Genomic DNA, 13,081 nt, shown 5'->3' on the forward strand with positions numbered 1-13,081 from the left:
TATTCCATATACAACATTGAATAGTACAAGAATATATCTTTGGGTAAATTCAGATTTGAAGTATTTTGATACTGATGTTATAAAGTCATAATGTAATACAGCATGGACCCAAGCCATTTGGCCCAATTTGTCAATGCTAACCATGATGCTCCCCATCCCAGTCCCATTTACCTGCATTTAACCCATATCCCTCTAAAACCCTCCTATCTATTTTCTTATTTAAATGCCTTATAAATGTGGTTACAGTACCCACCTCAACCTCATTGTCTGGCAGCTCCCTCATATATACACCATCCCCTGTGTGAAACTGCCCCCTAGTCCCTTTTCAAATCTTTCATTTCTCACCTTAAATCTTAAGTTTTTAAACTCCTCTTCCCTGAGGGAAAAATACTGGCAATCACCAAATCTAAACCCCTCATGGTATACTTTTATAAGGCCATCTCTCACTCTCCTACATTCCAAAGAATAAAGTTCAAACCTGCCTACTCTCTCCCTATAACTCTTGTCCTCTAATCCTGGCAATATCTTTGTAAAATTCTTCTCTGCATTCCTCTTTCCATTTGAATGATGCCCTTCCTATAGCAGGCCAACCTAAACAGTACACAATACAAGTGCATTCTCACCAATGTCTTGTGCATCTGCAGCATAACATTCATAGACTCATTGGCATGACTGATAAAGGCCAATCTGCCAAATGCCTTTACCATCCCGTCTATATGTGATGCCACTTTCAGCAAACTAGGTACTTGTTATCCTTGGTCCCGCTGTTCCACGATACTCCCCAGGACGCAAGCATCCACTTGACAAGTCCTACCTTGATTTGACTTTCCTATATGCAACACTTCACACTTTTCTGAATTGAAAGACATTTGCTAGTCATCAGACCATCTTACATCTGATTGCCCCTGTACCTAAGATCCACTTGTAATTTTCTTCATTGTCAAAAATGCCATGTACTTTAATATCCACAAACTTGCTAACCATGCCTTATACATTCACATCCAAATTGTTTATATAAATAATGAACAACAAAGAAAAAGAAAGATTAGCTTTATTTGTCAAGTGTACCTCGAAATGTGGCTTTTGCATCAATAGCCAACAGTCAGAGAATATGCTGGGGCAGCCCACAACTGTTGCCATGCTTCCAGCACCAATATAATAAACCCACAATTTACTCATCCTAACCTATACATCTTTAGAATGTGGGAGGAAACCAGAGCACCCCGGGGAAACCCATATGGTCACGGGCAGAACATCGAGATTCTTTACAGATAGTGGCAGGAAGTGAACCAGAGCTTGATGATCACTTGCACTGGAAGGTGGTCTGCTAACTGCTACACTACACTGCTACCCATTAAAACAGGTGGCATCGTTGACAATGAAGAAAATCACAGGAGACCTCTAGGTATGGGGAATCAGCTATGAAAGTGGGCCAAGTGATGTTCAGTTCAGTTACGTGTGAAGTGCTGCATCTGGGGAAGTCAAACCAAGGTAGAACTTGTACAGTGGATTCTTAGGCCCTGGGGGAGTGTTGTAACACAGACGGACCAAGGATAACAAGTGCCTTGGCTGAAAGGTGTGTCAGATTGGTGAAGGCATGTGGCACATTAGGCTTCCAGCACCAATCTCTGTGGCACACCGCTAGTCACAGGCCTCCAGTGCAAGGACTGTCTGGAGCCATTACCCTTGCTTCCTACTGTTGAGCCAATTATGAATTAATTTAGCTATATCTCCCTGGATATAAGCTTTAAGACCAGTCTGCCATGTAGGTCCTAGTCAAATGCCTTGCTAAAGTCCTTGAAAAGTACATCCACTACTCTACCCTCATCAGTTCTTTTGGTTGCCTCTTTGAAAACTGAGATTAGTCTCATACAATTCCTCACATACAAAGCTACACTGAGTATTCCTCATGAAATCTTGCCTGCCCGAAAGTTGATAAATCCCGTCCCTCAGAATCCCTTGCAGTAACTTGCCACAACTGATGATAGATGCACTGACCTGTAGTTCCCTAGCTTTTCTTTGTTGACCTTAAATAATGGTACATTAGTCTTCAAAGCTTCACCTGTGGCTAAAGATGAAGCAAATGGGCCTCCACAATTTCTTCCCTAGTTTCCAATAAGGTCTGAGGATACACTCTAGGGATTTATTGATCTTAATATGCTTTCAGGTCACGTTTTGCTGGTAATTTGTGTGTGGTCCAAAACATCGTCGCACATTTCCTCTTTTCTTTGGCATCCATCATTTTCTCTACAATGAAATTAGATTTGTTCTGGACTGGCTGGTGGCGCAATGACATCAGCGCCGGACTCTGGAACGGAGGTTCCCGGGTTCGAACCCAGTCGGGTCTGTTCCCAAGTATGCTTTTCATCCGTGCCGGATTGAATGTCAAGATTGCAACTCGACCTTGTAAAATAAAGGGGAAAAATACTGCGAAATGTCTGTGTGAGGAGTGGCGCGCCACACAGTCTCTCTCTCGCTCTGCGCCTTGTAAAGGCATGAAAAAGACATCGTCCCGCCAACATCGCACACACACGGACACGCAGACGCACATGAACGCATGCACATGCCAAAAAAAACAATTAGATTTGTTTTATCATTGGAGCTGTCTACTTATTTAATTTTCCTGTTTCTTGTGGCTTTACTGGTTGTTTAAGAGTGAACCAACTAATTTTTGACACAAATTTTGTATAATTCCTCACTAGATTGGATTAATAATGAAGCAACAAAATCTGGACTGATGAAGAGATTTGACTCAAAAGACCGATTGTCTGCTTCCCTCCACAGATGCTGCCTGTCTGCTGAGTTTCTTCAGCATTTTGTTTTTTTTTAATGTCTGCAGTATCTTGTGTCTCCATGGAACAGAAGTGAACTTCTTTGCCAAGAAACTAAAATATAACTGAAATATTATTAAAATTTGCACACAGCAAGAAACAAAATCTTTGTGAAGACCATTACCAAAATCAGACGAACTAAAATTTATTTCCTATTTCAAACATGCTTCTCCCATTCACAATCCCTTTCTTGGTTAGAAGACTGACTCTTGGCTTAACCTACATGTGATTGTAACTTAGTGCTCACTATATTTTAACATTTTTTTATTAAGGACATGAATTAGTGATCATTGCCTTTCCTGGACCACCTAATGGTTTGGGCATTAATTATACTTTAAGTTTAATATTTGTCTTTGTATATCGGTATCTTGGATAACTTTTTTTAAAAAATGAGAGAAATAATTTCAGTCGAAGCAAGCAGCTGAGAAGGGAGTGAAGAACTCTGGTAGAAAAAGTTGTTTTTTTTTAAACACTGCTCGGGGAGAAGGGTCTGCACTGCGCAGGCGCGTGACGTAGCGTGCCAAGGTTTAAAAGCAGACCGCCATATAACAGCAGCCATCGTCGGAGTGGACTGAGTCAGAGTGGGACGGCTTTGCCTCAAACAGGCTTCGGCGAGAACAGGCAGAGGCCAGGGTAGGTTCCGGTAAGTTTTTTTTTGTTCAGATTGTTTTAGAGCAGAGAGAATACCAGGCAGGATGTTGGAATGCTCCTCTTGCAGGATGTGGGAAGTCAGGGAGCCCTCCAGTGCCCCTGACAGCGACACCTGCAAGAAGTGCATCCAGCTGCAGCTCCTGACAAACCGCGTTAGGGAACTGGAGCAGGAGCTGGATGACCTGCGGATCATTCGGGAGAATGAGGAGATTATAGATCGTAGCTACAGGGAGGTAGTTACGCCAAAGGAGCAGAGCACAGGAAATTGGGTCACTGTCAGGCGAGGGAAGAGGAAAAGGCAGGCAGAGCAGGGTTTCCCTGTGGCCATTCCCCTCAACAACAAGTATACCGCATTGGATACTGTTGGGGGGGGATGACTTACCTGGGACAAGCTGCAGTAGCCAGATCTCTGGCACTGAGTCTGGGTCTGCAGTGCAGAAGGGAGGGGGGGAAAGAGGAGAGCGGTAGTGATAGGGGACTCGATAGTTAGAGGTACAGATGGGAGGTTCTGTTTTTGTGATAGAGAATCCAGGATGGTTTGTTGCCTCCTGGGTGCCAGGGTCAAGGATGTTTCTGATCGATTGCATGACATTCTGAAGTGGGAGGGTGACCAGCCAGATGTCGTGGTGCACATCGGTACTAATGACATAGCAAGGAAGAGTGAGGAGGTCCTGGAGAGTGAGTATAGAGAGCTTGGTAGGAAGTTGAAAAGCAGGACCTCGAGGGTGGTAATCTCAGGATTGCTACCTGTGCTACATGCCAGTGAGGGTAGGAATAGGATGCTCTGGGGGATGAACAAGTGGCTGAGGAACTGGTGTAGGGGGCAGGGTTTCAGATTTCAGGATAATTGGGACCTCTTCTAGGGCAGGTGGGACCTGTACAAGAGAGACGGGTTACACTTGAACTACAGGGGGACCAATATCCTTGCAGGGAGGTTTGTTAGTGCTATTGGGGAGGCTTTAAACTAGATTTGCAGGGGGATGGGAACCAGAGTGCCAGAGCTGACAGTGTGGCTGGGGTGAAAATAAATGATTTTAAAAGTTCAAGCAAATCCGCTAATAGAAAGGTTGTGAGTGGTGGTAAAAATCTTCTGAGGTGTATATATTTCAATGCTAGGAGTATTGCGGGGAAGGCGGATGAGTTGAGGGCATGGATTGACATGTGGAATTATGACGTTATAGCAATTAGTGAAACTTGGCTACAGGAGGGGCAGGACTGGCAGCTTAATATTCCAGGGTTCCGATGTTTCAGATGTGATCAAGGCAGAGGAATGAAAGGTGGGGGAGTAGCATTGCTTGTTAGAGAAAATATTACAGCAGTGCTCAGGCAGGACAGATTAGAGGGCTTGTCTACTGAGTCCTTATGGGTGGAGCTGAGAAACAGGAAAGGTATGGGCACATTAGTGGGATTGTATTACAGACCACCCAATAGTCAACGAGAATTGGAAGAGCATATCTGCAGAGAGATAGCAGGCAACTGCAGGAAACATAAAGTTGTGGTGGTAGGGGATTTTAATTTTCCAAATATTGATTGGGACTCCCATACTGTTAGGGGTCTAGATGGTTTAGAGTTTGTAAAATGTGTTCAGGAAAGTTTTCTAAATCAATATATAGAGGGACCAACTAGAGGGGATGCAATATTGGATCTCCTGTTAGGAAATGAGTTAGGACAAGTGACGGAAATCTGTGTAGGGGAGCACTTTGGTTCCAGTGATCATAACACTATTAGTTTCAACTTGATCATGGACAAGGATAGATCTGGTCCTAGGGTTGAGGTTCTTAACTGGAAGAAGGCCAAATTTGAAGAAATGAGAAAGGATCTAAAAAGCATGGATTGGGATAGGTTGTTCTCTGGCAAGGATGTGATCGGTAGGTGGGAAGCCTTCAAAGGAGAAATTTTGAGAGTGCAGAATTTGTATGTTCCTGTCAGGATTAAAGGCAAAGTGAATAGGAATAAGGAACCTTGGTTCTCAAGGGATATTGCAACTCTGATAAAGAAGAAGAGGGAGTATAGGAAGCAGGGAGTAAATAAGGTGCTTGAGGAGTATAAGAAGTGCAAGAAAATACTTAAGAATGAAATCAGGAGGGCTAAAAGAAGACACGAGGTTGCCTTGGCAGTCAAAGTGAAGGATAATCCAAAGGGCTTTTACAGGTATATTAAGAGCAAGAGGATTGTAAGGGATAAAATTGGTCCTTTTGAAGATCAGAGTGGTCGGCTATGTGCGGAACCAAAGGAAATGGGGGAGATCTTAAATAGGTTTTTTGCGTCTGTATTTGCTAAGGAAACAGGCATGAAGTCTGTGGAATTAAGGGAAACAAGTAGTGAGATCATGGAAACTGTACAGATCGAAAAGGAGGAGGTCCTTGCTGTCTTGAGGAAAATTAAAGTGGATAAATCCCCGGGACCTGACAGGGTGTTCCCTCGGACCTTGAAGGAGACTAGTGTTGAAATTGCAGGGGCCCTGGCAGAAATATTTAAAATGTCGCTGTCTACAGGTGAGGTGCCGGAGGATTGAAGAGTGGCTCATGTTTGTTCCGTTGTTTAAAAAAGGATCGAAAAGTAATCCGGGAAATTATAGGCCGGTAAATTTAATGTCGGTAGTAGATAAGTTATTGGAGGGAGTACTAAGAGACAGAATCTACAAGCATTTGGATAGACAGGGACTTATTAGGGAGAGTCAACATGGCTTTGTGCGTGGTAGGTCATGTTTGACCAATCTATTGGAGTTTTTCGAGGAGGTTACCAGGAAAGTGGATGAAGGGAAGGCAGTGGATATTGTCTACATGGACTTGAGTAAAGGCCTTTGACAAGGTCCCGCATGGGAGGTTAGTTAGGAAAATTCAGTCGCTAGGTATACATGGAGAGGTGGTAAATTGGATTAGACATTGACTCAATGGAAGAAGCCAAAGAGTGGTAGTAGAGAATTGCTTCTCGGAGTGGAGGCCTGTGACTAGTGGTGTGCCACAGATATCAGTGCTGGGTCCATTGTTATTTGTCATCTATATCAATGATCTGGATGATAATGTGATAAATTGGATCAGCAAGTTTGCTGATGATACAAAGATTGGAGGTGTAGTAGACAGTGAGGAAGGTTTTCAGAGCCTGCAGAGGGACTTGGACCAGCTGGAAAAATGGGCTGAAAAATGGCAGATGGAGTTTAATACAGACAAGTGTGAGGTATTGCACGTTGGAAGGACAAACCAAGGTAGAACATACAGGGTTAATGGTAAGGCACTGAGTGCACTGGAACAGAGGGATCTGGGAATACAGATACAAAATTCCCTAAAAGTGGCGTCACAGGTAGATAGGGTCATAAAGAGAGCTTTTGGTACATTGGCCTTTATTAATCGAAGTATTGAGTATAAGAGCTGGAATGTTATGATGAGGTTGTATAAGGCATTGGTGAGGCCGAATCTGGAGTATTGTGGTCAGTTTTGGTCACCAAATTATAGGAAGGATATAAATAAGGTTGAAAGAGTGCAGAGAAGGTTTACAAGGATGTTGCCGGGACTTGAGAAACTCAGTTACTGAGAAAGGTTGAATAGGTTAGGACTTTATTCCCTGGAGCATAGAAGAATGAGGGGAGATTTGATAGAGGTATATAAAATTATGATGGGTATAGATAGAGTGAATGCAAGCAGGCTTTTTCCACTGAGGCAAGGGGAGAAAAAAACCAGAGGACATGGGTTAAGGGTGAGAGGGGAAAAGTTTAAAGGGAACATTAGGTGGGGCTTCTTCACACAGGGAGTGGTTGGGAGTATGGAATGAGCTGCCAGACGAGGTGGTAAATGCGGGTTCTTATTTAACATTTAAAAATAAATTGGACAGATACATGGATGGGAGGTGTATGGAGGGATATGGTCCGTGTGCAGGTCAGTGGGACTAGGCAGAAAATGGTTCGGCACAGCCAAGAAGGGCCAAAAGGCCTGTTTCTGTGCTGTAGTTTCTATGGTTTCTATGGTTAATTGGCTTTTTTTTTCTTTGTGTGATTAATGGGACAGTGGCATTCTGACCAAAAAGCTCCTTATGGAGGCAGCAGTAATGAATAGTGGCAAACGGATGTTCTTTCAGAATGGGTTATGCAGGATTTCAAATTTTGCAGTTAATACAAAACAAGCGATGCTATGCAGTGATGGATAATTTGCATCGGGAGAATATAAACTACCTGGTAAATGAGATGATATATGAGAGATGAAATTTAATTCAAACACAATAGCTGAATGATCTCCTCCCATGTGCACCTATTCAATGTGGCTATTATTGACTTGCCCAACAATTAATTAATTAATTCTGGTCCAAGGCAAAAACCATAAAGGTTTATTTACTTGCCTCTTGTCCTAAGTTTCGAGTATGTGGGATTTTTGTAGTCCCCTGGCTGAATGCTGTAAACTTGGTTGTCAAAAGTGTGACTGTCTTGTACTAAGGTGAGTCACAATTGGTGGGGGGATGTCTTGAATGATAGAGGTTTGTCACATTTGGCCTATTGTGTCCATATTGGAAAACAATTAAGCTGTATAGGAATCCCACTTATTGTGCTATCGTGGGATAAGTTTCAAACAAATGGTAGAGCGTGATCAGAACTATACTTTTGCCATATACTGAAATTCACAACCGAGCCTACGCAGCCCATGGTATCTGAGTCAGTTTTTGGCTAAAGCTGATCCCATGCCCTGATTGAATATTTCTATATAGTGTTACAATATGCATAATTTATAATTGTAACATTTAAATAGAAATAGGAAGGTGAAAATAAAGGCTTATGTGGGACTCTACACACTGAAAGTAGGAAACTTATTGGATAAATTAGGAGCTATCTAGATAAACATGATGCTCAAACTCTTGAAATAATGGAGGATTATAGGTTTAAGGTAAATGGTGAGTTCATGCAAATTAACACAAAAATAGAATTGGAGAAACTAGATCAACTGCAAAGTAATCCCAAGAATTTGGTAACTCGCATCCCTGAGTTTTGAAAGAAATGGCTGTGGAGATGTTATCTAACAAAATTCTGTAGTTTGTGGAATAATTTATATAGATTTGATCATAACGATTGCAACCCTACTATTTAAGGAAGGAGATGGAGGAGAAAGCTAGAGCTTTGACGTCAGATTTGCATCAGTGGTGTTGCAAACGTATTATTAAGGAATTATACCAGGACACTTGGGAAATAATAACGGGATTATACATGGTCAACAGCCAGCTGGTGGCGTAGTGGCATCAGAGCCCGGCCTTCGGAGCGAAGGCTCCCGAGTTTGAATCCAGCCGGCTCCCTTGCACACTTTCCATCCATGCTGGGTTGAGCGTCGAGCTAGCAACTCGACCTCATAAAAATAAGAAAGCCTGCTAAAAGAAAAAACACCATCATGACAGTGTCCTGATGACTCCACTCAGAGTTAAGGGCTTCCTGCTCCTCATCCTCCTCCTCCTCCTCCTCCTCGTCCTCCTCGTCCTCCTCATCCTCATCATCCTCATACTCATTATTGTTTGGCAAATCAGTTGGAATTTTTTTACGTTTGTAACTACCAGAGCGGATAAAGATGGATCATTTGATGCTTTAAGGCTTTCCTTCGATAAATTCGGTCATAAAGATACAGCACAAAAAAGGCCATTCATGCTAGTATCCCAGCACCTATTTTTTTTATACTAATCTTGCCCTGACCCATTTTTATTCTCACATTCCTATCAAATTCGACCCTAAACTCTTCTGCTACATAATTGGGGCAATTCTGTGGCTAATTAACCTACCGACCCACATGTTTTAGGGATGTGGTAGGAAACTGGAGCACCAAGGGGAAACCCACATGGTCACAGGGAGAATGTGAAGTAAACCAAGTCACTTCACCTGTGAGGTACCAATTCTACTACTTTGTTGCTCACCATGTCAAACACGAGGATATTGAAAACAGCTATTTCATGGAATTAGGGGTAATATAGTAATGGTGTAAGAATTGGTTGAGGGATGGATGAAAGCAAGATGATTTAAAGAATCAGTTTTGAATTGGGAGGCTCTGATCATGGAATATCAGGTATTGGTTCTGGGTCCCATCTGTTCACAACTGATACTGATTGAGTTGAGGGGCTTGTGTGTAATATATCCAAGTTTGTTGTGGTCTCTGAGGGGGGTGTTGAGGTGATTAGGTGGAAGGTTAGAAGAAATGTTCTGAGAATAGGCAAAGGTATGAAAGATGGAGTATAATGTGTAAAAATATAATGTCACTTTGGTTGTATTAACTCTAACCATTGTACTAATAATATAAAAATGCAAACACGAGGAAATCTGCAGATGCTAGAAATTCAAGCAACACACCCAAATTACTGGTGGAAAGCAGCAAGCCAGACAGCATCCATAGGAAGAAGCACAGTCGACGTTTTGGAGGGTCTCAGCCCTCTTTGTAATTGCATCAGTCTGTTGGGCCCAGGATAAATCTTCAGAGATGTTGCTACCCAGAAACTTATAAGTGTTCACTATTTTCGCTGCTGATCCCTCAGTGATGTATGTTCCCTCGACTTCCTCTTCCTGAAGTCCACAATCAGTTCCTTGGTCTTACTGTTGTTGAGTGCAAGGTTGTTGTTGCGACACCACTCACAATGGAGCTGGCAGAAATTATGGAGGGTAGAGGTGAAAACAAGAGGAACTCTTGCTGTTCTGTCTGGAGGTAGATTGTGGGGGTGGTGAGGAGGGAGGTGAGACTGGAGAAGAGCAGCTGTACAGGACGTAGAGGAAATGCATGTGAGCACTCTGTCAACAATGGCAGAGAAGTAACATTATTGGAAAGAGAACATTTAAGGAGCCCTGAAGCAGAAATTTCATCTTGAAAACAGATGCTGGAGGAAAAATTGTGGGGGGTGGGAGGAGAAAGAAAAAGGGATGGCATCCTCACAGGGAGATAGTATAGCCACCTAACTGTAGAACTGGTAGGTTAGTAGAAGACTAGAGGTGTAATATGGTCTGCTGTGTATTTCTCGCATTCTGTCTGCAATTTTATACTTTTGTTTTGTGCTCTGGGGCTCAATGCTTTTTTTCTACCTTTCTACAATAGCAATGGGTTTTAATGGGTTGTTGTAAATCTTTGTTTATTCACCAAGAGAATTATACAAGTTTCTTCATCGTTGTTGGTAAAAGATGGATGTACAAGTAACTAAAGAACTGATAGCTGAATAAAAAAAATTATTATCTCACTCTTCACATCTAGCAGAGTGAAAGTAATGATTACATATTGCATTTTACAGGTAAAATGAAATTGATGTACTCGATTTTAAATTGCTCTTTTAATTACCACCAGATCCACTTTATTATTTCTAAGTGATAGTTGTAACAGAAAATGTGATGAGAATTATGTGAAAATTGATGTGAATTGATATACTTTATAAATCATATATTATAGCAATCCTCACAAACTGCTATACCAGCACACCTAAGGAATTCAATTCCCGGTGAAATGTTTTTTCAATGAATACTGTATTCTATTGGCTTTTCTTCCTGTTTCCACTTTTGAATTTTTAAAAAAAATCTGCTGGGTGGTAATAATTCAAGTTCACACTCTCTGCAGTCTGTGTGACCCTTCAGTGTATTGGTACATTATTCCATTTCTTTGAGCTACATTGCATCAAGTTATATTTCTCTCCCTGCTCACCTCTTTGCCCTGTCACCTTATGGCTGAGATAAAATAGCATTCATTCTTTCATAATTCGCCTGTACTAACACTTTGAAGTAATAAGAACCGAAACAAAACTAGACTGAGCCCAGATACTGCTTAATTTGAGCGCAGATTATAGCTTAATTTTACTGTTTTAGTTAAAGTCATGGGAACATTTCAAGTAAAATGGAGTTTGGAGTTTCTAGGTAATGTGGCCATGTTGAAAGACCAGACTACTCTTCAGTCCCAGACAGTCATCACTCCCACCTATTTAAAAATTTCTGCTCTTTGCACTAATGCGCCAACATTAAGTTTGTTCAATCAAAGCAAATAATTCCAACACTTGTAAACAACCAGCTGGATTTAATACTGCAAAAAGATGCCTGATCATATTAGCATTATATTGTCAAATATCTTATCTCTTTGCAGCTTTCAGATTCCTCCGTTAACTTTGTCAGTCATGCTGTCCTACCTGCAATTTTCACCCCTCAGCCACATGACCTGTTGAATTCCCAAGGGAAAAGACAGTTTGATTTAAGGTTGTCAAAAAGTTGAACATTTGATTCTTCAAACAAAAATATTTATGTAACTGCAGCATTTAATTTGGTGATTTGGGTTTACTTGTGTGGAGTTCCAGTGGGTGAAAAGATTTTGTATTTTGATTTGAATTTCTAACTGCATTGCTCAGAACCATGTGCAACATATTTGAGCAGATAATTGCTCAGTTTTCCAGTACTTCAGTTCATGAAACAATAGCTATAAAGTATCAGCATTTAGTTATGGCGGTAGTTGGCTTTCCAAAAAAACTAGTATACTCTTGATGGGCAGAATCCTGTGTTGTATTACTTCATTCTATGAACCTGATATAACAGATGATCTGAATAATATGCTGGGCACACAATCTTTATTGTGGAGCAGTTTTTCTGTGGCCTATTACAATTTTCTCAGCTTTCCTGGTTTTCATTGATATTAATTGAAGTCTCTGCAAGCAGTCTTGAGCATAACAAGGCAAGAGAAGCCACCACTGTCTGCTTTCATTTGAGGTAAAGTTGGATTTCTAAATTTGTATTTTAAGGTTTTTCTTTTGCATTTTTAGAAAGAGACATGGAAAACATCGAGCAGAAGAGCAGGAATAGTATGTTTATTTTACCATTTTAGATCTCTCTCCCATGATTTATGGTAGCATTAACAACTTCCTTCATTCACATGCCCTCTGGGTTGAATTGATACTAATGTTTCTTCAGTAAAGGCGCTGCCTGTGTGTAATATTTCTTTGGCAAGAACACTGTATAGATTCTGTAATATAGCTGATGTTCTGTCACTGCTTGCTGTCTGCTGCCCATGTGAGAAGCTTCTCCATTGTCCAAATCTAAATGCAGCTTCTATTGGAATATTTTATGTGCCTGGCAAAGAAAGAATTAATTAAGGAAAACAGCTAGTGGAATTGATAAATTTTTGAGAAAATTTTCAAAGACGAGAGAAGCAGTGATTTTAGAAGAGAGCCATGCCAGGCAGAACTGAAGCTTATTCTACTGGCACTGTTTGTAGAGATTTGAGTGTACAAAAGACACCCTGCTAGAAGAACATGCTGCTCAGAAGTTACATATGGGAGTTGTCAGACAAAAGTGAGTTAAATCCTGCTTAAAAGACAAAAGTGTGGTTTTTAAATTTAGTATCAAGATGGGACTGTGTTACTCAAGTTAAGAGTAGTGAGCAAGGCTTGCTATGAAAAAGATCTGCTTGGGAAAATGTCGCACTGATGACACTTTAGAAGAGAGCATTAAGATTGGGTTTATGATTGAGAAGTTCTTTGACACTTATTGCTGTAGAGAAGATGGCAGAAGCACTTGATTATTTGGTTAAATAGATGGGACACAGGAATCAGACTAATTAAAGGGCATAGAGTAGAATGCAATTCAAGAGAAGATGGGTGGATTAAGAATAGGCTTTGGAAGGAGGGAT

General features: G+C 41.3%; 1 protein-coding gene across 4 annotated transcripts in view; it reads left to right on the forward strand.

The window, feature by feature from the left end:
* Nucleotides 1-13,081, forward strand: part of LOC140190969 (CSC1-like protein 2) — a 205,201-nt gene that overhangs the window by 77,675 nt on the left and 114,445 nt on the right. For 3 of the 4 annotated variants that reach the window (XM_072247993.1, XM_072247986.1, XM_072248012.1), the window contains exon 4: nucleotides 12,195-12,254. In XM_072247993.1, the coding sequence (XP_072104094.1) occupies nucleotides 12,195-12,254 (60 nt within the window). The remainder of the gene's footprint in view (nucleotides 1-12,194; nucleotides 12,255-13,081) is intronic. The other variant, XM_072248002.1, reaches the window with a different exon arrangement.

The sequence above is a fragment of the Mobula birostris genome, chromosome 2 (genome assembly GCF_030028105.1).
Source record: "Mobula birostris isolate sMobBir1 chromosome 2, sMobBir1.hap1, whole genome shotgun sequence".
Classification (NCBI taxonomy): domain Eukaryota; kingdom Metazoa; phylum Chordata; class Chondrichthyes; order Myliobatiformes; family Myliobatidae; genus Mobula; species Mobula birostris.